The sequence below is a fragment of the Dendropsophus ebraccatus genome, chromosome 5, assembly GCF_027789765.1.
Source record: "Dendropsophus ebraccatus isolate aDenEbr1 chromosome 5, aDenEbr1.pat, whole genome shotgun sequence".
Classification (NCBI taxonomy): Eukaryota; Metazoa; Chordata; class Amphibia; order Anura; family Hylidae; genus Dendropsophus; species Dendropsophus ebraccatus.
This window is the reverse complement of record NC_091458.1, coordinates 37,897,394-37,923,690: the sequence shown is the minus strand read 5'-3', so window position 1 is coordinate 37,923,690 and position 26,297 is coordinate 37,897,394. Positions and strand designations below refer to the sequence as shown.

The 26,297-nt window shown below is 43.6% G+C and overlaps 2 protein-coding genes across 5 annotated transcripts in view; one reads left to right on the top strand and one right to left on the bottom strand.

Annotated features, from left to right (window-relative positions):
* Nucleotides 1–12,267, top strand: part of HSPH1 (heat shock protein family H (Hsp110) member 1) — an 87,683-nt gene extending 75,416 nt beyond the window's left edge. For all 4 annotated transcript variants that reach the window (XM_069972080.1, XM_069972081.1, XM_069972079.1 and 1 more), the window contains 17 exons: nt 620–677; nt 1,227–1,367; nt 1,457–1,579; nt 2,131–2,230; nt 3,208–3,341; nt 3,556–3,800; nt 4,002–4,230; nt 5,476–5,582; nt 5,975–6,108; nt 6,366–6,574; nt 6,937–7,074; nt 9,006–9,140; nt 9,674–9,799; nt 9,909–10,016; nt 10,323–10,442; nt 10,984–11,145; nt 11,352–12,267. In XM_069972080.1, the coding sequence (XP_069828181.1) occupies nt 620–677; nt 1,227–1,367; nt 1,457–1,579; nt 2,131–2,230; nt 3,208–3,341; nt 3,556–3,800; nt 4,002–4,230; nt 5,476–5,582; nt 5,975–6,108; nt 6,366–6,574; nt 6,937–7,074; nt 9,006–9,140; nt 9,674–9,799; nt 9,909–10,016; nt 10,323–10,442; nt 10,984–11,145; nt 11,352–11,549 (2,467 nt within the window). In that variant the 3' untranslated portion in view covers nt 11,550–12,267. The remainder of the gene's footprint in view (nt 1–619; nt 678–1,226; nt 1,368–1,456; nt 1,580–2,130; nt 2,231–3,207; nt 3,342–3,555; nt 3,801–4,001; nt 4,231–5,475; nt 5,583–5,974; nt 6,109–6,365; nt 6,575–6,936; nt 7,075–9,005; nt 9,141–9,673; nt 9,800–9,908; nt 10,017–10,322; nt 10,443–10,983; nt 11,146–11,351) is intronic.
* A 3,529-nt stretch (nt 12,268–15,796) lies between these two features.
* Nucleotides 15,797–26,297, bottom strand: part of LOC138793484 (cilia- and flagella-associated protein 337-like) — a 126,795-nt gene continuing 116,294 nt past the window's right edge. Inside the window, exons 28-30 of the mRNA XM_069972075.1 lie at nt 20,711–20,901; nt 19,641–19,744; nt 15,797–16,201 (exon numbers count right to left, since the gene is read on the bottom strand). Of these exons, the coding sequence (XP_069828176.1) occupies nt 16,033–16,201; nt 19,641–19,744; nt 20,711–20,901 (464 nt within the window). The 3' untranslated portion in view covers nt 15,797–16,032. The remainder of the gene's footprint in view (nt 16,202–19,640; nt 19,745–20,710; nt 20,902–26,297) is intronic.

Sequence of the window (26,297 nt, the reverse complement as noted above, 5' to 3'; positions counted from 1 at the left end):
TTCATTAGATGGAAAATCACTTGCAGATCTGCAACTCGTTGAAGATAGTGGAGCTTTTTTTCTGGGCCAAACAACCTCTTAAAGGGTGGCTAGAGAGGGGTGCCGATTGCATTAGTCTTCTCTCCGGACAATCCCTTTAAGGGTGTCTATATGCTTTCCATTGCTATCCGACAAACGTTTAGCCTGTCCGCTATCTCCCCCTATACGTGAACATTCATGTGTTACTCTTCTCCATGGAGTTCCAGGCAGGGTTCCTGACACTTACTGAGTTGCAGTACAACACCTAACCTGTGGACAAGTGTGGCGCTGTTATACGGTGCATTGCAGCTTTATATAGCTATAATGTTGTTCCAGGGCAAACTGTGTCTCCCCCCAATATTTTCTTACAGTCTGAGTGCTAATTAATACTGTGATGCTTCAGTGTCTGATGTGGGAGAATTCTCCTTATGGACTATGTTCTGGAAGGTTTATTATACAGGTTTAGGAAGCTGGAAAAACCTGACAGGTTCCCTTTAAATTTGCATCTTTTTCTTCTTTTACTGTGTGTTGGGAACATCCCATAGTTAAGAGTTTACTACCCCTATTCTTTATGCTGACTAGTGTCTGTGTCTATTTTCAGGGCTGTGGTGTCTTTCGGAACAAAGAACAGAACAATCGGCATTGCTGCTAAGAATCAGGTACTGTATGATCTTCAAACTACAGCTAAATAGTGAAAGGGGTCTCTAGATAAGCGGTGTTTTGTTCTAGGTCTTTGATACTTTATCTAGATATCATCCAGGTCTAATAATGCGATTTCCATATCTAATCAGAAGGGATGCGACTCCTAGCATCCCATCCATTAAGCTGACTGAAGGGGCCAGTAAGTGAAACGGCAATGACCAGATACAGCCCTGTACATGTTATAACAGCTGTGCTTGGTGCTGCACATCGCTCAATTCCATTGGCTTGAATGGGACTTAGTTGTAGTGAACTGCAGTCCCAGGTACAGCCACTACAGTGTGTATGGCGCTGTGTCTGGAGAGCAAAGAAGGTAGAGCAATCATTATAACCCTCTGTTCAGTGTTGATGCCAGGAATCAGACAGATCTTATAGGGATGTCCCGTCCTAAGGATAGACTAATAGCATTAAAGTCCTGGAAAATACCCTTAAAGACAGACATTTTTCAATTGTTTGTACTATATCAAAAATGATTATATAATCAACTTCATATATTTGTCTTCCTGCAGCTAGTCACTAATGCTACCAACACCGTATCCAATTTCAAGAAGCTCCATGGCCGAGCATTCAGTGATCCTTATGTGCAGAAGGAGAAGAAAAACTTGGCCTATGAACTGGTCCAGACAGCCAATGGAGGTGTTGGGTTGCGGGTATGTGTCCAGTGAATATTACTATGGTCTATAAACTGCATTGTGCTCTGTGTTGGCTTTGTATGACCCCCTTTTTGTCATATTTTCAGGTGATGTACATGGAGGAGCCCCATATATTCAGTGTAGCGCAGATAACAGCAATGCTGTTGACAAAACTCAAAGAGACTGCAGAAAGTAACCTGAAGAAGCCCGTGACTGACTGCGTCATATCTGTAAGTGTCAGGGTATTGTCTCCAGAGGTCCGTGTATAACCCGATGCCTGAATCTCTTGGCCTGTGCGTATAGCACATACATAGACCAGTGAATGTGCAGTACAAGTAATACGAGAGGTACATGGTGTAAGCCAGTCCAGTGTTGTTGCAAAATTACAACTCCCATCATGCGTTGCTTCTGCTATTAAGGCGATATAGCAGTTGTCCTTTTGCAACAACCACATAGCCACAGGCTGTGCAAGAAAAAGCACTGGTCTTTTAGCTGTCATTCACTGATATGCTAGTGATGCTCGAGTCGGAAAGTTCAGCATTTCAATACCAGTGGCTGAAGTTGGATACAACCCTAGGGTATCCTGGAGAACTTGGATACAGCCTATGGCCTTAGGCTGTATCCTTTTTTTTTTCCTGGACTCCCTAGGGCTGCATCCAACTTCCGCCACTGTTACTCAAATGTCTAACAATCGGCATGGCCGAGTCACGCTAATCTTTAGTTGTGAATAGTGATTTGGCTTCTGTGTGCAGCGTTACAATTATGTTCTCTCTTTTGGTAGGTTCCCTCATTCTTCACAGATGCTGAGAGGAGGTCGGTGCTGGATTCAGCTCAGATCGTTGGCTTAAACTGTCTGAAACTCATGAGCGATATGACAGCAGGTAAGTTTCTCGTTTGAGAGTTTTATTGTTTGTCATCATTCAGTTGCCTTTAAACCATAATTTTTATATGGCACGTGGAATATCCTAACTTGGGGCCTCGCACCTACCTAGGGCCAGAGTTTGGTTAAAGGGAAACTATCAGCAGGTATCTAACCTGTTTCATAGGTCTCTCTAGCACAAGGGCGCTGAGGAAAAAGGTATGTCTCTTACCTTTATCCTTGGCACAATGTCTGTGATATTAATAGTTTTTAATTCATATGCAGGTTAGAGATGAGCGAACCTCGAGCATGCTCGAGTCTATCCGAACCTGATCGTTCGGCATTTGATTAGCGGTGGTTGCTGTGGAAAACATGGATATAGTCATTGGCTGTATCCATGTTTTCCAGACAACCTTAGAGCTTTATCCAACTTCAGCAGCCACCACTAATCAAATACAGAACAATTGGGTTCGGATTGACTCTAGCATGCTCGAGGTTCGCTCATTTCTAATGCAGATATCTAATTTGGCACATCAGGGTGGGACTACCGATCTGCCACTCCCCCCTAATGAATATCAGCAGAGCAGGCTGGGGGTGAAGCCGGTGCAGGGTGGGTGGTATTCCTTCCCCCTAGTGCACCAAACAACATTTGCATATGGATTAAACTTTTACTATTGCTGAAGCGGCACCAAGGCTGAAGATATGGAACATAAGCTTTTTCCTTAGTGCCCCGTGCACTATAGGGGCATTTCAGCAGGCTAGGTACATCTAACCTGTTAATAGTTTCCCTTTTAACCCCCATTGACTGTATCTGGAGTAAGGGAAATGACATCGCTCACAGTCCTATGCTTTTCACACAACATCACTAAACCATGTGCTGTTTTTGCCAAGTAGGCCATAGCTCAGTGTATATGGACATGCTCAGAGTGTTTTCTGGTTATAAACATTACGATCAATGTTACATCTTGAATTATAATGTTTTTTTTGTTTTTTCTTCAGTCGCATTGAACTATGGCATTTATAAGCAAGATCTTCCAGCTCCGGAGGAGAAGCCCAAGATTGTAGTTTTTGCCGATATGGGGCATTCATCTTTCCAGATTTCTGCATGCGCCTTCAATAAGGGCATATTAAAGGTAGAGTAATAATCCTATAGAAATAAAACACATTCAATAACAATCACTTTTTCTGCTTCTAGATTACAAATTAAAGGTACTAAGGGGGGACATCTATCAAAATGCGCCCAGGTGTACACCATAGAAAAGGAGTAGATCCTGCATATGTAATGCACAGGCTGTTTTATCCATATGTTTATTAAAATGACACCACTTTATCCTATCTTGTCCATAGGTTTTGGGTACTGCCTTTGACCCGTACCTGGGAGGAAGGAACTTTGATGAAAAATTGGTTGAACACTTCTGTGCGGAGTTCAAAACCAAATATAAGTTGGATGTGAAGTCTAAAATCCGAGCCCTCCTGCGCCTCTATCAGGAATGTGAGAAGCTGAAGAAGCTTATGAGCAGCAATAGCACCGATCTACCGCTCAATATCGAATGCTTCATGAATGACATTGATGTGTCAGGACGCATGAGCAGGTGAGTGATTGGTTAGTTCCTGTAATATAGGACGGCGTTGTAACGTATTAGCAGATTCTCCTGAGCTGGTCCAAGTATTAAAGAGCAGGTTTACAGTTTACAAGCTGTATAGTAGTCAACCAAACATGGCTCCTGATAGGGAGTGTTTCCTACAAGTACATGGTCAGGTTTTCATGGTATGACTATTATGGGATCTTGCAGGTCAGAGTTTGAAGCATTATCTGCCGACCTCTTACAAAGAATCGATGCCCCCCTGCGCTCTTTAATGGAACAGATCCAACTTCGGGTGGAGGATATCAGTGCAGTAGAAATCATTGGCGGTGCCACCCGTATACCAGCTGTAAAGGAACGCATTGCTAAGTTTTTTGGGAAGGATGTCAGCACCACATTAAATGCAGATGAAGCTGTGGCAAGAGGATGTGCACTTCAGGTAATGTAGTTTCCAGCTTTAACCAAACTACAATCGCCATGAAGCCTGGACAGCTAAAGCCAAAGATTTAATATAGTCCAGGCAAAAACCTGTCAGAAATGTTTTTTGAGCTGCTTTCTACTGCTTCTCCTTCCTCTGCTCCATTCACAACTCTCTCTTATGTTTAGAAAGAGATCTGTCAAGCCAAGCAGGAGATGAGATGCCAACATCTCCTAGGGTCTTCATAGGGTCAGTCTTGCTACTTACAGCTTCTTGAGCTGTACAGCCTTTTGTATTGATAACTAATGGGTGTTGAATGTTTATGGTAGGCTGCACCTTCCGTAACGAATGTTAGGGTCACTATGACCATTATATATTGATGTAGAAAGCTTTCCTTAAAGCTCTGGTACTTGGCCAAGGTTGAAGCAGGTGTTTTGAGTTTTTCGAGCACAGACCAGATCATATAGGGTATCAAACCCCCCAAAAGGGTAAGTTAGCTATAAAAGTCCTCTTTCTATTATATCTGTAAATACTAGGCAAATGCATCCTTTTTACAAAGAAGTCCAGCCAGAACTTTTTTTTTTTTTTAGCAACTGATGGGGAGGATAAAATAAAGTGTTCTTAACTCCCCTACTCCAGGGTTGGTGTCCACGTACCTCTGCTCTGGTCCCTGTGTCCCTGGCAGTCTCCTAGTCTGGTCTAGGGACCTGGGTTGTGACTTGTGAGGCCCGCTCAGCCAGTCAGTAGCCGAGGTGGGACCCCACTATGGCAAGTGACCTCGCACATCACGACCTGGAAGTGGCCAGGAACCAGAGGGCCAGGATGCGGCCACCAACACTGGAGCAGAACAGATAAGAGCACTTTATTTCTTTTATTCCCTCCAGATAAAAATGGGTTTAGCTAGACTTTTAGGTATTACCAAGCACAGTAAGAGGCAAGTAGGCAGAGACATATGATCTTGTGGCATCTGCAGCTTGAACTGATCTTAATTGAATATACGGCTGTATTTAAAGGCGCATTTTACTGTTCCTTGTCTTGTTGAACTAGAGTATTGCTGTAGAAAAAAGGTGGGATGGGGAGGGAGGAATTCCTTCAATATAGAGTAGAGCACAGAAATGGAGCATAAATAGAGAAAAATGAAATTCACATGGGAGTAGGTATGAAGACCAGATCAAAGACGATCAAAAGATTTAAGAATTCAATGGCAGTCTATTGTTAACACGCTTTCTGGCTGTGTATGTAATTATTTCCCGTTTTCTTCTGCAGTGTGCAATTCTCTCACCAGCCTTCAAAGTCCGAGAGTTTTCAGTCACAGATGTAGTGCCTTATCCCATCTCCCTGAAGTGGAGCACAGAGGCAGATGAGGCTGAAGGGTAAGTAGAAATTGCCTAAGCTAAATGACCGTCTCTTAAAAAGGGGGTTATAGTGGATTAGAAAATAGTGCCCCACCTGTGGTCAGGTTGTGTGTGGTATTGCTTAAGTCAGGGATGAGGGAATCTTCGTGTGAAGCTACCCTTAAAGGGAATTGAGCTGCAATACCATACACAAACTGAGGATAAGGGTGGTGCTGTTTTAGAAGGAATTGCATATGTTTTTCTAATCCCATTAAAAGGGTATTCGAGTCTTATAATATTTTGTCATTGCTGGGATAACCTACTGATTCATGGACAGGGCACAATCTGAGGTTAGTTGGGGGTGAAAGAATAGTTGAGGCTTGGAACAAGCAGACAACTCATCGGTTATTGTAACCTGATCTATTTTCTAGATTTCATGAAGTCTTCAACAAGAACCATCCCGCTCCATTCTCTAAAGTCCTCACTTTCTATAGAAAGAATCCTTTCCAGCTTGAAGCCTTTTATTCTGATCCTGCAAGTGTCCCTTACCCTGAAGCCAGAATAGGTAAGTCTTTATGGGGATTCTGTATTCCAGCTTGATTTGTCGTGTTGGTTTGGAAGCATAGATGGAAACAAACCCTTGACACTGAGTGGTTAGCTAAGGCGTATATTGGGTTCTGTTTCCACCATAACTGTATCCTAAATATGTTTTGTTAACATCATTTTGAAATGTTTAATGTGACATAGCGTATATGAGCTGGTGATGTGTTTGCTTTTATCATATGTGCAGAAGTATTCATAATAGTTTTTCTCCACTTATAGGCCAGTTTGTTGTACAGAATATTTCCCCTTCTAAAGATGGCGAAAAAGCTAAAGTGAAGGTTAAAGTTCGTGTAAACACTCACGGTATTTTCAGTGTTTCCACGGCTTCTGTAGTAGAGAAAATGGAGGTGGATGAAGCTGAAGAACAAGCTGTAGAAAGTGGAGTGGAAGCAAAGAACCAAGGATCTGTGGATGCGATGGAAGAGGATGTAAGTAGTTCTTAGACTGCTGAGCTAAGGTGAGGGATGGGAGTGATGTCCCTGTCTAGGCTGGGTAAGGGGTATTGACCTTTGTTATAGGTGTCAGACATTGTTTGGTCCAATCCCCCCCCCCATCCCACACTGTCTTGATAAGATGACAGTCAAGATGAACATGTGACTGCTCCATTGTACATAGGATCGGAGATCATCCACATGCTGCATTGTGATAACGTGTATATTGGAAGGCCCTTGTGTGTCTGGTGCATATGTGACTGCTTCCATTTAACTGCATATAAGAAATGCTTTAACAGTGCCATGTTTTCACCTCCTAATTTCATCTGTTTGTGCCTGGGTTTTTTTTTCTTCAACAGAAGTCTGTCCAGCAAGATCACCCAGATGCTGGACCACAACCCCAGGTACAAACCGATGAGCAACCTTCTTCTCCTCCTCCTCCTCCTCCTCCTCCCGAGTCCACCAGTGAGGAACACAAAGTTGCTGACACTGAAAAAGTGAGTTTTTCCAGTTCACCTTTTTTGCCTTTCAGCTTTCCTCCAAAGTCTCCCCCTTAATCATCAATAGTTTTTAGTAGTGTCCAAAAACTGCGGTTTGTGCAAGCGTTTTCTCTTAGAACTCTGCATTGTGATGTTCCTTTAGTTTTCTGTTTGTGGATTTCCAGGAAGAACAAGAGAGCATTAGAATGTTAGGGGTGTGTCCTTTACAGTCTGACATTGTCCAATCAGTGCCAGTGTATAGGGACACGCCTCTATGACATAGGGAGTGTGAGAGGAGTTGTCAATTTATTCATATATTTATATAGGAGGAATAAGAGGGGAACGACCTAGTGTAGAGTTCTGGGAAAGGATGCGCCATAGTTGTCTCTTTGTGGCTAATATGAGTATTGCAGAGATGTCAGGAAAGCTGACTGGTTTTCCTTAGAATTGGCTAACATCTGCTTTAGGTATATGTATTGTATTTCAGTAGAGATTAGCAAACCTCGTGCACGCTCGGGTTTGTCCGAACCTGAACGCGCTGCATTTAATTACCTTTGACTGAAGTTGGATGCAGCCCTAGGGAGTCCGTGAAAATATGGATGCAGCCTATAATCTGACTTTTTGTTTTCTAACCTTACTACTTCAGCCATCTGTAATCAAATGCTAAGCATTCGGGTTCGGATGAACCAGAGCATGTTCGAGGTTCGCTCATCTTTATAGTTCAGTCTTTGTGTGCCTCGGGAAGATTTGGTTATCACATCTGTAGATACCGTGTTTCCCCGATAGTAAGACACCCCCGAAAGTAAGACATAGTTGGACTTTCGGGGGCTGGGCTAAAGTAAGACATACCCCGAATGTAAGACATAGTACTGTCAGAGGCTCGCACGCGCGCGCACACACACACACACACGCGCGCGGCCCGGCACGAGCGCTGCACGTCATGTGCAGGGACGCCGGTATTGGTGCGGGAGCTGAAGGAGCAGCAGGGCCCAGGTGACTGCCCGCACCGCCCCCGTCTGGTCCAAGCGACCTTCCCCCCACCCCCCGTGCGCGCACCTGTCCGCCCTCTCTGAGGCCCCGTCCTGCCGCACCGTCCATGCGCCCACCACCCGTCCGGTCCGGCGTCCCTGCTCACTGAGGGGAGTACAGGACAGCCGCCCTCACGTGCTGCTGCTCCTCCAGCTCTGACATGGCCGCCTCCCTGCACACACAGGACAACGTGTGACAGCTGACCTGTCATCTCATCCCCTCAGTAACAGTACAGGATAGGAGGAATAATGGGCTGCAGCAGGCGGGATAACTTATAGCTGTGTGTGTTATCCTGCCAGCTGCAGCACATCCATTCCTCCTATGTTACAGTCCTGCACTGTTACTGAGGGGACTACAGTCATACACCCCTGTCCGCCCCCCTATACAGTCATACACCCCTGTTTCCCCCCCCTATACAGTCATACACCCCTGTCCGCCCCCCTATACAGTCATACACCCCTGTCTCCCCCCCCTATACAGTCATACACCCCTGTCCAATATAAGACATACCCCAAAAGTAAGACATAGTGGGACTTTTGGGAGTAAAAAGAATGTAAGACACTGTCTTACTTTCGGGGAAACACGGTAGTTTCCAAGCGATCTCCAGTGAGCCTGAAATATGTAGTGTATCCTCTGTATCCCTGTTTAAGCAGAAAAACTCTTTCTACCTACTTAGAAATGTTTGCCACCATGTCATTTCTTTGGTCTGTAGCTATAGACTACAGTGCTCCCCCTTATTGCCGTGAATTCAATGTCCCCTTTCCTTTTAGAGCCGGCCCTAGATATCCAAGAGCTGCAATCACATACGTTGCTCTAAGCAAAGTCCTGATGGAGCCATTCATAGACCCTGCAGGTTGACGTAGTCACTTGAGATACTATAAAGACTTAGTGATTGATAACTATGACTTTTTCTTATTTAGGTGGAAAAGAAGAGTGATAAGCCTCCCGAGGCCAAGAAGCCAAAGATGAAAGTAAAGAATATTGAGGTGCCCATAGAAGCAAACTTTGTATGGCAGCTGGGAAAAGACCTTCTCAATATGTACATTGAGAATGAGGTAAGGGGATAAAAATTACATATTCATCATATGTCTGGCTTTAAAGAGGTTATCTGGGATTAGAAAACATAGCATGTTCTCAGCTTGTATGTGGCATTGCAGCCCTAGTCTATTGAAGTGAATGGAGCTGAATTGTAATACCACACATAACATGAGGACAGGACTGGTTCTGTCTTCTATTCCTGGATAACCCCTTTAGAGCATATCCATACTAGAGGTCCAACTTGTTTTTTCAGTCCTTGGGATAAAGCAATGCTATTGGGTAATAGGGACTGTAGACATGAGCTGTGTCCACACCTTTTGCTTCAGACACTTTCTCTTAAGATGTATAGTAAGGCTCAGCCATGTGGCAGCTTCCTAAGTTTGTTCAGTGTGTTTTATGAGTTCAGACTGTCTTGAAGGCTGTGCAGCTATAATTACCAGTCTCATCCCCTGGCGGCAGTAGTAATTACATATATAAGGCTGTTTACAAGGGCTTTGGAGCATTGCATCTGCACCTGTTTGCTTAGAAATCTCTCTATACCAAATTGCAGGGAAAGATGATTCTTCAAGACAAGCTAGAGAAAGAGAGGAATGATGCAAAGAATGCTGTAGAGGAATATGTTTATGAATACAGAGACAAGCTGTCCGGTCCTTATGGCAAATTCATCAACCAAGAGGTATGTGCATGGATTGCTAGATCTCTCCCCATCCACCCCAGGTAAAACTTGCCCTTCTGGACAGTTGGCACGAAAAGCTAACGTAATGTCCTATTACCCCCTTCCCCAGGACCTGAGCAGTTTTTCTGAGCTTTTGACTGAAACTGAGTACTGGTTGTATGAAGACGGAGAAGATCAGCCCAGACAGGTGTATATTGAAAAGCTGGATGAGCTTAAGGTACGTATACCGTAAGAGAACTGAGTGATAAGCAAACCTCGAGCACACTTTTGATTACCGGTTGCTGAAGAAGGCTGCCTGGAAAACATGGATACAGCAATGGATTGCATCATTGTTTTCCAGGACTCCCTATGGCTGCATCCAACTTCAGCCTCCCATAATTTAATGCAGTGAGTCTAATGTGAACAAAGCCTTTGTGAAGTTTTTCTGAATAGTCTTCTAATGTAATTCTTGTTCCTTAGTCCAGCGCTTGTTATCATTATAAACTCTGTATTAATGTGGTTCCGTATTTGCATTTTCCTTTAGAAACACGGTAATCCAGTCAATGAACGGTATAGAGAAGCAGAAGAACGCCCAAAATTGTTTGACGATCTTGGTAAAAGGTTGCAGCAATACTTAAAGATCGTAGAAGAATACAAGAACCAGGTATGTGTCTACACTTCATGATTGTAGAGCATAGTTAGAGTGACTGTACCACCAGGCCCAGGCTGAAGCACTGGAGGCGGGCCGACCCACCCTTAGTGGGAAGAAACCCCAGCCCCTCCATGACGGGACTCCATTAGAATCAATGGAACTCTATCATAGAGGGGCTGGGGTTTCCTCACACTAAGGGTGGGTCAGCCCGCCTCCAGTGCTTGGGCCTGGTGGTACAGTCACTTTAAAAACTTTTCACATCCGTTATAATGGGGAAGGGGTCAGGTGCTGAGATCCCTGATTATTGCTCAGAGCAGAAGTGCTCAGGGAAGTCCTGTGGCCATTGTTTCTTGGAGAGCCTATTTCTTTTATAGAAGTTATTAAAACAAATGTGCACCATGCTCAGCTGAGCGTTTCGTTGACACTAGGGCCCCCACTAGTTTAAATATTTTTTATATGCCACCATGCCGTGTCAAAGGTTTTTAAAAATAGGCACCCTTTTGCTTTCATTTATGACTGGTAGCTAATGTAGTGTACATGTTCCTATTGACAGAGTGAGGCGTATCAGCACATCAGCGCCACTGACATGGAGAAAGTAGAGAAATGTGTCCAGGAATCCATGGAATGGATGAATAACGCAATGAATCTTCAGGCCAAGCAGCGATTAGATCAGAACCCTGCTGTATTCACCAGTGAAATTAAAGCGCAGCTTTCTGTAAGTATTGCTAACAAACTTGTGCTGTGTTTGGGATCTGTAACAGGTGTGTTTGGATGTGACCCCCTATGGCTGCACGGAACAGAGATGCGTCTACACCTTAAAAAGTTCCTGATGAGTGAAGCCAAAGAACCATCGCTCTTGGGTTGCCATGTTATAAGTGTCTTATCAGAATAGATGGTAACCTATGCTTTTATTTTATTTAGGCATTGAACAGCAGCTGCCACCGCATAGTAACACAACCAAAACCCAAGACTGAATCGCCCAAATCTGATAAACCGGTAAATGGTATGAAACACAATGAAGACCACAAAGATGAGAAAAACAACACCGTACCTACTTCTCAGCAGAATGGAGACTGCCATCCAAATGAGAAGGAGACTATTGATATGGACTTGGATTAAAGGACTCTGTCCCCTAATCTCCTGTTACAGGGACTCGCTGGAATCTGTTCCTGGTTCTTTGCTCTTTACATGTGTAACCTTCCGTAAATGAAGATTTGTTCCAGTTTTGGTTTTTTTTCCTTTTATTTCCGCCCATTATTTCTGTATTCTGTGACCAAGCACTGTCTAAGGACTATTTATAACAGATGTAAAATTTTTAGATTTTTTTTTTTTTTTTTTTTTGTGTGTTATGTATTTGTTTCGTTTCATGACGTAGTCTATTGCACAGGACTAGATTACGAGATGCCTTGTTAACTTGGAGGAAAAGAAGAAAAAATTCCTGTGGAATTGTGAACTTCATATTGGGCTTCTGAGCAGATGAACATTACAAAGCACTGAGAAAAGGCAGTGTTTGGTGGAAAAGGATCGGAGGGAGCACATTCTCGTTCTTTTCACGTTTCCTGCATGCCATGAAGAGACCAAGCAAGTCTTCTGGAAATGGCTTTTTGGTTTATAACAAACTCTTTATAACCTTTTTTTTTTTTTTTTTTTTTTTTTTTTTTTTTAAAGCCGAATGCTGAGTTTTGATCACAGCACTGCAGAGATCTGCATTCGTGCATTTTCTTAGTTTTGGCTATTTTAGAAAGCGCAACAAAGTGAAAGATGTGCTTGATAGTATTGTAATTGTTGTGAAGCCTTTACAGAACTTGGTTAATAAAGTTCTATGCTCTATTGAGAACTCTGTGTGTGTTTTATTTTATTAATTCAGAATTGTGTTAAGGCACAGATGTCAAAGCTAAAGATTTGGCTGTCCAGGCATGATGGTATTTGTAGTTTTGCAACAGCCAGAGGACCGGGATTTTGACACCCCTGTGTTTAGTGGCTGACTGTACCGTTGTGGTCCATGGGCTGTCTAGTATTACAGCCCAAACATATTCACTTCTATATATGATATGTGCATAGTGTAGTTCTGTTTGTAGGGAGACCTCACCCTTCATTGCAGGTTGTGCAGAAACATGCTATTTTATGCCATAACTGCCGTATGAGAGTGACCTTCCCCAAACCAAAGTTCCTTACAGCATCCATTACATGGAGCTATATCACATAAGGAGGTACAACCAGGTGACTCATATCAGGAGATACAGTTGTATAAACCATTGCATATTGTGATCAGGGTGCTGGATATACAGATGCTAATCTCACACTGGCCATATACTGTATAAGATACATGTTGCACATATCCAGAGGCCAATTTTTTTGCTCTGAGAAAGACAGGCTGCCACCAGAGAAGTTTACTAGGCACTTTCTCAAGTTATTGTTAAAGGGGTTTACTCATCTGAGACACTTACGACATATGGGCATTACATGCTATAATGGTGTTTTTACAGAGAGATTCATCTGAAGCCAAAGCCAGGAATGGATTTGAAAAGAGGAGAGATCTGTCTTTCTATTATGACCTGTTCTGTTTATAGCCTGTTCCTGGCTTTGGCTTAAAAAATCTGTCAGATAAATCTGTGTGTAAACACACCCTAAGGCCTTATTCACATATTCCGTAAAGTTGTCCGGGATCACTAATCCACTCTCACGGACAACTTTAGGGCCCAATGAAATCTATGGGTCTATTCAGACGTTCTGTGCCGCGACCTGTACCGCCATCCTTGCCGTAAAAAAAGGGCATGTTCTAGTGCGAACTGCTCAATAGGACTGCTCAATAGGACTATGAGAAATATTTTTTTTCCAATGACTCCATGGATGTTACATCTGTGAAATCTGTGAAAAACCTCGGACCCATGTCGCCTGCACCAACATCACTTTACTTGTGCCCCAGGAAGCCAAAAGAAGGAAGCAGTCAGGCACTAAGCCAATTGAGCTGAGACCGGAGTTCGTCTGTGGTGATGCCCTGCCAGGTCCAGACAGCAGGGGGTCTCCTTTGGGTGTTGATGTCCTGCCAGATCTGGGCGGGGGTCTTTCTTTGAGTGGTAATGTGTTTCCAGATGTGGGACGGGGGGACAGAGTGGGGGGTTGACCTCTCATCTGTGGGGATGCACTGCCATGTATGGGAGGGGGGACTAAAGAAATACCCCGGGGTAATGTGGTGCACATAATTGAAAACAAAAGATTTGGATGATAGCTGTTGGCCTAATGGTCTGACAGCTGTTTAAAAACAACCTGTCACTAATTTCATGTCAGAATCACGGGCAACATAAAATGCACAGGCTCCCTTGACATTCTTATACAAAATTTACTGCAATTTTGGCTTCAGCTTGGAATTGGGCTTGAAGTCATAGAGGCGGTCCCCGACAGTGATTGACAGATCTCTCAGGATGTACATAGGTACAGATCAGTCATCCAGGGATGACAGACCACTGCTATGGCTCAGAGCCAACATTGCAAGTATGATAAGTCTGCTACAGATAGTCTCTGTGAATTCTAGAAAGTGTGAAGGAAGCCAGTCAGCGTTTCATCCTGCCCGTGGCTTGGACAGCCTGAAACCAGTAGCAGGTTTCCTTTTAATATACATGGCCAGATTTAGGCACAGAAGCTGCAGACAGGATGGTCAGTAGCTGCAGCCTTTGTACTGGTAATGTTCACGTTCCATCCTACTGTATGGAGGAGCGTTGCCATCTTGCATAATTTACATGAAGCAGCCTGAAGGGAGACTTGGTAACCACTGCAGAATATACAAGGCTGGTTGTCACCCAGATCATTGTTACTATGCAATGGTCCAGGCTCACACTGCTTGTTATATATATATATATATATATATATATATATATATATATAGCAATTACTCATTACCTACAAGAGGCAATAGTGATAGGATATGTGCGGCTCGGAGCCCTGTCAGAAACTGCAGAGGCATATGAAGAACAGGACTGTGTGCATGTGTGTACAAAGTAACTACTAAAAGGACAGACTGGGTGGACCAAGTGGTCTTTTTCTGCCGACACATTGTGTGATGAGGTCTTGTTTCTTAGCCAGGCTCACAGGAGATTTATATAAATTCAAGAACTAGATGTGTTATAAGATTCCTGTTACTGCTTAATTCAACCAAAAACAATAAACTATTCATACAGTCCGGATAAGCGTATTACTTCTCCAAACATTTTTTTCGAAAGGTCAGGGACTCTGCTTGTGACGTGTTAACCTGCTCAGCCAATCAGCGACTGGGGTGGGACCCCGCTATGGCCACTGACTGGCTGAGCAGGGCGGACATGTGACGACCCGGGTCCCTGCTCAGAACATAAAGTGGCTGCGAACCAGAGTGGGGGAGAGCAGACCCCTGCGCTGGAGCCTGGGAGATAGGTGCATGTTGTTATGTGCACCCACCTCCTCCCTGACTCTTTTGAAAAAAATTGCCAATGCCGGACTACTCCTTTAAACAGGCAAAATCTTTGAAAAAATATTCTGGTATGCTTCAATTCATGCTGGGTTCACAAATGTCTGGCAATCTGAAGCTATCCCATAAGATAATGCAATAGGCTGGATCTATTGCACCCAGTGCAACTAGGCTGACATGTACCGGAATGCTCTCCAGTCTGGTATACAATATTAAAATACATTGAATGCAATGTTTTTTCTCCCCTCATCCAGCTCAACCACGTTGGATTACCAGACACGTGTGAACCTGGCCTTACAATGATGTGCTTCCCTACAATCCATGGTCAGTTATCCCCCAGTAGGAGTTGAGCCCACTGTTAATAGGTTGCTGACATTTTAGCTATACACCATGTTTTGTGGAAACCTTTTTACACAGACCATTTAGAACGTTCTTTAGCAATGGATCCGCTGATCTCTGCTGCCACCTCACCTCATTATCACACAAATATTATGAATGTTATAATGTGCAAGAAAAGGTGAATATCACTTTGCATTCTAGTTTATTCACATAGGTTTGCACGAAGAGCTTCACTGCAGAAAACCACACGTGCATAGCTGCCACCACATGAAGCTTTGTGATAATACAGAAATATTGCACCTCTCCCCTGCAGTATTATTACCCCATGTGTATACATCCTCAAGACAACTCAATATACATACAAAAAAGTGCACCTGTAATTTGGGGCCATCAGTGTTCAGCACGGTGTGCAGGGACAATTTAAAAAACCTAGCTGAAAGATTGTGTAGTTAAAGCGAATGTAATACTAGATTTTGAGGTTTTTACATGAATAGACCAGCGCAGGGATGCTAGTGACGTGGTCATTTTTTTAAACCGCCCACCGACCCCCAGTGTGACGATCTTTCCTCTGTGACGTGGTTCCATTGGTTATAATGGAGACGCTTCACAGAGGGGAGGGGGTTTCGTCACACTAGGGGCCAGCTTGCCCACCCCCAGTCCTTTATGCCCAGCTGGTGCTAGGGAATAGACCAGTGCTGTGTGCAGGAACCAGGGGCGGCGGTTCAAAAAAAGGACCACACCAGCAGCATCCCTGTATTGGTAAATTTATGTAAAAACCCCAAAGCGATGTACATAGTGGTACATTTGCTTTCAGTTGCCGCCATCTCATGAAGATACAAAGCTCTGAAATGGATCAGTACCAGCCACAGACATGTCCGGCTTTTCAAAAGTCACAGAATTACTTTCCAGGTTGAAGTATTGAAGATTGTGAAATGCGTTGGGTCCACCGTGGTCCAGAGGCTTGTGCGCGATCTTGTATTTCTCATGACGTAACCTGTAAATAAATAAGATAAATAATAAGAAAGGAATTCCTAAAAGGCCGGACTAGATAGACCAAGCGGTCTTTTTCTGTCGACAGTCTTCTATGGACATAAGGCGGCACAATGCATCGGTTTCAACAGGGTGTTTCCAAATTTTTGATCTCCTCACATTCTATAATATATTAATTTTATATAAAAAGAGTAAGAGGAATAGTGCATGATAGGAGTGCCCAGGTGACATCCTATAATACCAAGCAAAATAATGCCACAGTATGTGGGGCTCATACTATGCACTAGCGTATGCTATATGGTGTGGCTATGTGTACAGACTGTATTTTGGAACATTCTTCTGTCGTAAAACTGCTGTTTTACACCTCTAAAAAATGTGGGAAGATAGGCCCAGATTTGCCTGAATTTTGGTGCAATTTGCGCCGAAAGAATCGTCTGGCACCAAGAAACTATACATGACATATTATTTTGTAGACACTTTTCCAATGAGTCAGTGAAAATCGACATGACCTCTGTAAAAGTGGGGAGTTTTGTTTAAAGGAGCCGAGGCCTAAACTATTGTGGTTTGAGTTTGTCTAAACTTAGATTAGACAGCCAGATTTATCAAATAGCCTGAACTATTGTGATAAATTAGGAGACTGTCTAGTCTTGGTTTTCACTAAGAATAAGTAAAGTAAGTAAATAAGTAAATCTGGGCCATAGCTTGTCTACTAATTTTAAGGGTGCCTTCACACCTACCGTATCACAGCGGATTTGACAGTGCGTATTTAATGCTGTGTTCATTCATTTAGTTAAATCTGCTGCGGATCCGCAGCGGATTTTCTCCTGCGATACGGTAGGTGGGAAGGCACCCTAAAGGGGTATTCTTAGAGGTCCCTCACACAGGACCTACTCTATTAAAAGTGGGTTGTTGCTAAAAAAAAGTGCAGTGCTCATTTGGGTGGACCGGGTCAGTCCACATATCACATGCAGAGTAGGTTCAGGTTTGCGTGAATTTGGATGCTCTTTGTTTGAATCCTAGTTGCTGGAAAAGAATGATGCAACCCTAAAGCTGCCTGGAAAACATGGATACAGCTTATGTGAACCTAAACGTACTGTAAGTTCACTCATCTCTAATCACATAGTAATATATAGTCTGTAATATATCAGTTTTCTATCCTAAAACATTAGACAAGGAAGTGAGGACCCACATGTTAAACCTGATCCTCCTTCTCCAACCCCAATGGGTGCCATTTACCCCCTTTAGGACACTAGAGGCAGCCTCCTAGCAATACTATGCAGGCTTCCAGTGGATTTACATGGCAGTGATGCTGAAATAAGTGGCAGATGAAGTCCTCATTTCCCCTTCTGTCGTCTGCACAATATATACAGATAATTCATTAATCCACAATGAACCTGCAGGCACAGCCGCAATCCTTTTATGAATTATCATTTATGATGTATTGAGCTGTAAAATAACAGAGGTTACTGGGTTATTGAGCTTTCTTCTTCGCAATTACTTTCCTTTTTAGTTCAATGTAGGGAACATTTTGCACCGAGATAAGAAATCCCAGGACATTTAGGTTGTATCGATAACAGAACAGAAAATTATTCACATAGCAGCTGAAAGGGTATGGAGGAGTTCCCAACATATACTAGGAAAATGACAGCTTCTATTCTCTAACTCACTGCTAGATTCTACCTCCAATAATGAAGCAAAATATGATTTTATATATATATATATATATATATATATATATATATATATATATATATATATGCATATATATATATAATTTTTTTACATATGTAAGATTTCCCTTCAAAACCCCTTTAGGGTACAAACCCACTTGACGTATTTGCTGCGTGAATCAGTCTTAAAAATAAGCAGGCAAAACGCAGGTTGGCTTTATACAATTGTTCTGCGTTAAAATACGCAATTGCGTATTTTTGAAGCGTGAAGCTTGTTGTTAGCAAAGCATCAGTTAACAACCTGTGCGAAAAACGCATGTAGCTTCACGCTTCAAAAATACGCAACTGCGTATTTTAACGCAGAACAATTGTATAAAGCCAACCTGCGTTTTGCCTGCTTATTTTTAAGACTGATTCACGCAGCAAAATACGTCAAGTGGGTTTGTACCCTTAAAGCGAATCTGTATCACCCAAAAAGTGCCCCAAAACCCTCTAACGTTTGTTAGCTCTCCCCAATCCATGCCTGGTCCGGTGGTCTATCTGTCTCTTGGGACCACTGTCTAGGGAATAAACTTATTTTATTTAGGTGGTTCAGTTTAGTGCCGTGTCAAAAGGGCGGGGCCTAGAGAATCCGTGCCCTAGGCCTGCCACATTTCTCTTCTTCCATGGCCTGGATATTCATGTTCTGAAGGCTTAGTGTTGCTCTAGGCCCTGCCTCTTAGTGCCACCTTCCACTACCTGAATAAAAGAGTTTTTTTTTATGTGAACACAAGCTCCAGGAGACAGATCAGATCAGGCATGGGTGGGGAAGAGCTAACGAATGGTACCAGGGGGTTGAGGATTGTGTTCGGGCGATACAGATTCACTTTAAATTGATCAGTATATTGTGTGCACATAGCCTGACTCTGTGCTGCAGATCCGTGCACAAAGTATCTCTGTTCCCTCCCTCTAAGGACAATCATAATCTTATGGCCTATCTTAGTGATAAGCAATAATGTTATCTAATAGGAATACCGAGAAGGTCATTTGGGTGGCCATGGGCATCCAAAAATCTGCTGGGCTCAGCCTAGGGCTTATGCCTCTTTGTTCTAGCAGTTGTCTGAAATTACAATTGATACATTTAGTGACAATCTCAAAATTTTTGTAAAAAATAGGACAAAGTATTTTTCTAAATTTAAAATTCTCGTCTTGTAAAAACGTCTACTCTAAAAAAAAAAAAGTCTACTTTATGTATTTATTAAACATCGTATTACTTTTTACGGCTATGTTTCCACAAAGTATTTTTACTCAGTATTTTGCAACCAAAACCAGGAGTGGATTGAAAACACTGAAAGGCTACGTTCACACACTTGAAATTTAGTGGATGGTTGTCATTTAATGGCAAATAATTGCCGTTATTTTAAAACAGCGGCCGTTGTTTTGAAATAATGGCCGTTATTTGCCATTAAATGGCAGCCATCCGCTCAGTGTGTGAACATAGCCTTTCTGTGTTCAATCTGTCCAATCCACTTCTGGTTTTGGTGGTTGCAAAATACTGAGCAAAAATACCGTGTGGGAACATAACCTAAAGATGTAAGAAGGCAATTTTCAGAAAAAAAAAAAACTGTAGGCATGAAACCAACATAAATCAGGCCATTTTACGAACAACACTGGAAGTATTCACAATGACATTTAGAACAATTATTAACCCAATATGAAATGGAAATGTCTCCTCTTACGCATGGAAATATTTTGTTTGGGTGACCGGTTTTCCTATTGCATGGTACATCTCACCTTTTCCCACTGCCACAGGAGAGATTCTGCTTGTTGATCTCCTCCTGGATATCTTCTTCTGTTATAGTTAGCAGTAAGGACTTTGCATTGTAGTTTATTTCATTCTGCAGAATACATCACAGATATATGACACAGGAGACTCGGGTTTGCAGGTGTAATGTAAAAAAAATGTTATTGCAGATTGGACCATAAATACAAAATGTTACTCGTAGCATTTATGGGAGGACACTGCGGAGAGATTACTGCGCTAAGAATGGGATTTTCTTATTCCTAAGGTTTTTAAACAGAAATGGGCCTCCTGCTATTGCTGGTATATATGGTAATATTTTCCTTTCCATCCCAGGACATGGCAGTCCAGTGTATACTGCTCCCCTTACCCCCTTTGCATTCTCTGTAGAAGTGTTGGTGCCATGGCAAAGGGGCAGGGCCAAGAGAACCAGTGCCCTAGGCCTGCCACACCTCTGTCCGTCTGTCCGTGGGCATGTTCATGTTCTGAAGGACTAGGCCTGCTAGGGTTGCTCTAGGCCCTATCTCTTTGACATAGTGCCACGCGGCACTGCCCGAATAAAAGAGTTCTTTATACGAACAGCGGCTCCAGGAGGCATGGATGGGGAAGAGCTAACGAATAGTACCAGGTTAGTACTAGTAAGGTTTGGGGGCAGTGTTCAGGAAATACAGATTCCCTTTAAATTTGTCAGTATACTGTGTGCAGATCCTTGGCAGAAAGTATCTCTGTCCTCATTCCCTCTCAGGATTGATGGGGTTCCCAGAGATCCCTCAACAATCATAATCGTCTGGCATATTTTAGTAATAATAAATAATGTTATCTAATGGGAATACCGAGAGGGTCAGAAGAGAAGGGCATCTAAAAATCTGTTGGGCTCAGCCAAATGTCTGGACCTCCACGGACATAAAGATCTGTCGATCAGAGGGGTCTTAGCACTGAGATCCTGACCAGTCTTAACTCTTTACACATCTGTGCAATATGTCAGAAGTTAATATACATGACAGTAATGCTTTATTGTGCATGGGCCCCTTTAATCCTCAATCTTGGCAATCCTTATATATACCTTTATATCTGATGTTTCCTGTGGCTCCTCTTCCTCTTGAGAAGTCACTTCTTCAGGCTCATCCGTGGGCTGCTCCAGCACTGGATGCACGGGCATGCTCTCTGGGTCAATGAGGATCTCATATGGCACCATGGGATGTTTCCAAGATGCCGGAGTGAACACCTCCCATGGATCCTCCTGGCCAAACGTCCCTGGAATAATATAGGAGCTGTCAGTATAAGTTCTATAACCTCCATCTATTAGTGCAGTAACTATCCCGTGTGTAACTATTGGTTATAAGGATTAAAATCTTTCCACACAGTTCTGCTAAGGGAAACACGTTTAATCCTTTAGCTACTAAATTGCTGCTTTAGGATTAGTTGGCAGAAAACTTCATGCCAGGGAGCTGGCACCGTCATGTAACAAACACATTTATTATTGGGTCTCTGTGGGGCACAAATGATACAACACACCATCTGTAGAAAGAAACATTTATATGACCCAGCAGCGATGATCTATTATTTAGTGGGTTCTGCGAATAACTGCTGTAAAATATTCAATCAATACATAGATATGGAGAATATTCAGTACACAAAAGATCTGGGTAACAGCAGCCGGCGGTATCATAATGTGACACAACTATCCTTTTTTATCGTTTTTTTTCTAGCAGAATGACAATAGTGGCCCTGCTGTGGGCCCATATTGCACCTTCTATAAACCTTCAATCTTGATACAGAGGCATTTAGAGGTTTTCTTATCTTGGATTCTGTATAAATCTATGACATTTTGGCATGTTCATTGACATGGTCTAATGCACCCATACAGGGTCTGTGGGACCAAAGAGGTCATTATTGTCTTTTAGGATAGTGCCAGAAAGACATGTTGGTAGCCAGCACCCTGCTCTGTACTGATGAGGGGAAACAACCCAAAACTGCTGTCTACAGATGGTTAAGTTCCCTTTCTAAGGAGCTTCTGGCTTGGCTCATTAAATCCCCAGTCATGTTCTAAGGCTTCTTAAAGGAGACAAACACTGATTAGTAGATAAAGATAAAGATCATCTGACATATCTGTGTGATCTGTGCTTGGTGGTAGAGGAAGTGCATAGACTTTTATGGACCAAAGGTAAACTTTGCCCTTTTTGATACAGTAAATATATTATTATACTTTATGCTTATTATGTCAATTTTGCCCCATTCCTGCTTGACCCCTTATGCTTAGGATTGTAAAATGATGGGGATGGGGGTGGGTAGGACATATTAGGGCACCAAACCACCTAATTTACATATGATTAAAAAAGAAGGTAAGAAAATTACCTTCATTCTCAGTGTCGCCAGCCCAATGGGAACATAACAGCAGAGTCTTCTAACCTGTTGTTATTTTTCCTTTAATTTACCAAAAATGACTCCAGAAAAACAACTCTACATTCTTGGTCAGTAGGTGTCTTCCTTCTCTTCTATCTGCTGTTCACTGCCTGTTGCCAGGGGAAATATGTCTCTAGTAGCAGATAGACAAGGACTGAACACAGGATGCGAGGGTGGTGGCTAGACTGTAGTGTGTTCAGGGGCAAGAAAAAGTCTACATGCTTGCACCCTAAGTCTAGCAGTGTTACACATTGTGTTCAGTCCTTCCTGAAAGGTAAACCAAAGTTTTTCTCATATCTTCGCAGCACCAGCTAGGGGCTTAGTGTCACTACTTACATGCTGTGCTGCTGCTGTTTATTTCTTTTTTTTTTTGCTCAAATAGCACATAGAGAAGCCAGTGCATCAATAAACCCTTCTCTTTTCACATGCCATCTATAGTGGTGTATTGTAAATCATCCCCCAGCACAGTTCAAGCCTGTTCAGTCCTATGCACTTTCACCAGAACTATGTTATGGCATAGCTGAGAGGAATGGGTGATGCGCTATGTAATGTCCAGGTGCTGGCCGCAGTTATCTCTGAATCTCAAGAACTAGTTGATAACAAAACATGGCTGCTTTCTTCCATAAACAGCATCTCTCCTATCCTCAGTTTAGGCAAGGTTTTGCAGCCTAGTTCCATTGAAGTGAAATGGGATAAACTGTAATACCACAAACAACCTGAAGCCAGGAGTGGTGATGTTTCTGCAATAAATAGTTATGCTTTTTCTAATCCTGGATAACCTCTTTAATGAATGTCTATGCAACATTTATCCTGGGCGGTTACATTCTAAAACCACCGATACAACAGAGCACCTTTCACCACTTCAAATTAAGTATGTACAGGTATACAATACGCGTCAAAATAAACAATCCCCCTAAAACTTAGCTTTCATTCTGGTGGTTTAAGAAACACCCATAATTAGTGTCCCCATACCAAAACTATTTACATATGATAAAAAAGAATCATACACATCCGGAATGTATTGATCCTTTATTAGTAATGCAAATCAGGCAAAATCGTGTAGGAGTAGCGATCACACCTCAATGCCCAAGAATGAGTATCCATGTAAAAATGTAAGGGAAGTCTTCCAACGCATTTCTGCCCCTATTCTTAGTGGCGTTGCAGTGTCCCAGAACATGCAGACTACTACTCCTATTATGGCCATTTCTCTTGCTGTGTCAATGCCTGTTCTGGTAAGTGTTTGCACTGCAACTGCTGCTGGTTTTCCCCTAGTATTCTCTGGTAATGTGCATTCTCATGTGTATTCTCATGTATTCCTGTGTATTATTACATTGTACAGTGGTATGCAAGGCTGTTGATCACGTGACCTGTAACCATGGTTCCTCCAATGGCCGACTAGCTCTGGCCAGGAGCAACCATGTGACCTCCCACTTCCTCCTAACAAGTTAGTCTTCCCCTTGCTGCTGAGCAAGGAGGTTGTGTGTGTCGTCCCTCTCCTCCCTCAGAGGAGTTGTGGATCGAGTGCTCTGCTGTATTCAAGTCTTCGGCTGTATCTGCCTGCTCAAGTGTCCGGAGTCTTCTCTCTCATCTGGGTGTCATTCCGTTATCTCTCCTCATCGCTACAAGGATTCACAGCAAGTATTATTCTCAAGCTAATCCACCCAGCAACGCTATTTCTCTCATACTCCTACTCCCATCATCCGGCACGTATTCTCACAGCCTATGCAGCACCACTCCTGCTTATTTGTCAAAGCCTGATATATCCCCGGTTGCATCCGGACAGAACTGTTGCTACTAGTTACCTAATCTATAATAAAACCGCTGTTACTGAACCCTGGCATTGGTGTCCACTAACTGGTGCCCTGACTAGGTGCAGCGAAGAATCGCATGCCCATCATCACCCGCAGATTCCACAGACCGGCCCTACAGCTGTGCCGCCCTCAGGCCTATACCGTGACAAGTATAACCCCTGCAGCTGCCCCGGTCATTGCCCGCTCATAACACCAGCACTGCGGAAGTGGCCCCCAGGGGCCAGGGCATCGCATTTTTGGCGTCACGAACAGGATACAGACTGTGTTGTGCCAACTGTTAGTGTCCCCAGAACTGCACTGCTACCCCCCAGAGACTTTGCCGATTACTATGGGGGTGATTGAGGTGTTTCAGGCCCTAAACAGTACACAAGATGGCTGCCGTCTTCTTCAATTTCTGGCTGCGCCATACCCCGGTGAGGAGGGGGTTAACAGCCATGCTGCCAAAGCGCGGGAATCGCCCGGTGCCATAGACTTTGCATTGACTGCTCCTGATTGGCTGCCTGGGCCGGATGACGTCACTGTTGCTGGGCAGATTCTGGAACCTGATCCTCCAGCCTGGTGCTCCTCCCCTTCCTGCTACAAGTTCCGGCCAGAGCGTGACAAGATGGCGGCCCCCGAGAAACGTTTGCCTGCAGCCGCAGCACCAGTGATGCCGGAGCTGCCGGAGAGCAATCCTGCCTGCCTGCTAGCACCGCTCCCATCCTACAGCGACACCAGCTGGGCCGCTGCCCCGCCGGACGACGGAGGTCTTCGCCGGGCCTTCATCCCGGCCTCTGCTGATCAGAATGAGGGGCCCATACCTGAGACCAGCATTTCTCCGGGACCCGGTCACTCCAGCACCGCTGACCTCGCTTCTTGTACCGGAGGGTCCTCATCACCGGACAGCGAACAGATTCTAAGTGGACCGACTCTGTTGTCCTCAGTCCCTGGCCCTAAAGGGGAGAACTCTGCTAAGGCCTTCATATCCCCGGGTCTGTGGCAACCTCCAGGGCGTGATTCGCCGCCCCTGCCGCAATGGATGCTCGGGCCGGGGCCTAAGATTATGCAGCTGATCGAGGACATTCAGCAGGCACTCGCTGCCCTGTCGCCTGCTACTACAGCTGCCACCGCTATGCCTAGCGCTACTCCTGCAGCTTCCACTACAGCGGGCCCGTCTACTACCGCAGTCCCCTCTACTGCCCCCACTGCTGTGGCTAAGGCTGCCTCTTCTACCACGACCGTCACCTATCATGTGGCCCCCATCATCTCTCCTATCACCACGGTGATGCCCAGCATTGTAGTCACTACGGCATCCAGTGATGCTTCTGCTCCAGGCCCTTCACGCTATCGCTATCCGTGGAAGAAGAAAAAGAAGAAGCCTACTCAGGGTCCTCCAGGACATTTCTGTTAAGTGTCCTCCTGAAAGATGAGTCCTTAAACTGTTTCTGTTGTCTAACTGTTTAATTGTTTCAGGTTCCTGCTATGCAATGTTTAAGGTTCGTGCCTGGTCCTCCTGACCAAGTTCCCTGTACTAACCAGCCATGAGCTGATGGACACTTACCATAACAAAAAGTTCTCTAGTGCCTGTCCCAGAGCCTTTTACATGGACGATGTCTAATTGCCTAAAAGAGACTCTACCTAACAGAGACACTTAATCCATTCCTTCCTAATGCACTTTCCTGTGATTGTGTGTTCCACACAGGGTATTATTGCACTTATTGTACTATTGCATTCCAGTGTTATCGAAGTCTTTGTATTTCCTCCTCTGAGTAAGCACAAGGTTACATAGATTGCCTCAGAGTAGAGTGCCTCTTTTGTAAAACAGTATATTTTCCAGTGTCTAAGTCAGATAGCTCCTCCTCTGAGTAAGAGAAGTCAGTATATATATACCTCAGAGAAAGTCCAGTTTATGTAGGAGTGTATTTTCTCATCCAGTCTCATTATTGTGTATTATTATCATATCTATAGCTGGAAAGATTTAGGTGAGCCAGTTCGTATGCAGATTTTTCTCAGATTTTCATTCAGATTTTTCTCAGGTTTCATTCAGATTCATGTGAGCCAGTTCTCCTCAAGACCTCGCAGTATTTGTTGTCCCTTGTGTTTCCTTTCCTTTTGTTTCCAGTATTTGTTCACCTCTGTCTTGTCCCAACACAGTAGTAATCACACATAGTCTTACTTAACATTCACACTGGTCCATACATATTGCACCTTGGATACCCTTTCGTGTGTTTGGCCTATTGAGTAATTGTGTTGTATGATTGACCCGTATGTATGGGCGCCCAGATGTATGCTTGCTTTTATTATTTTGTTCTATTCTCTTTCAGGTATCCAAGACATTTCACAAACACGCCAAGATAGTACACAGGTCTTCACATTCTCCTCCAGTAGGGTAACACATTTAACAGAAAACCTACTGTCTAACTGGCTGGAAAATGGAGGGTCACCCGCCAGCAGTTA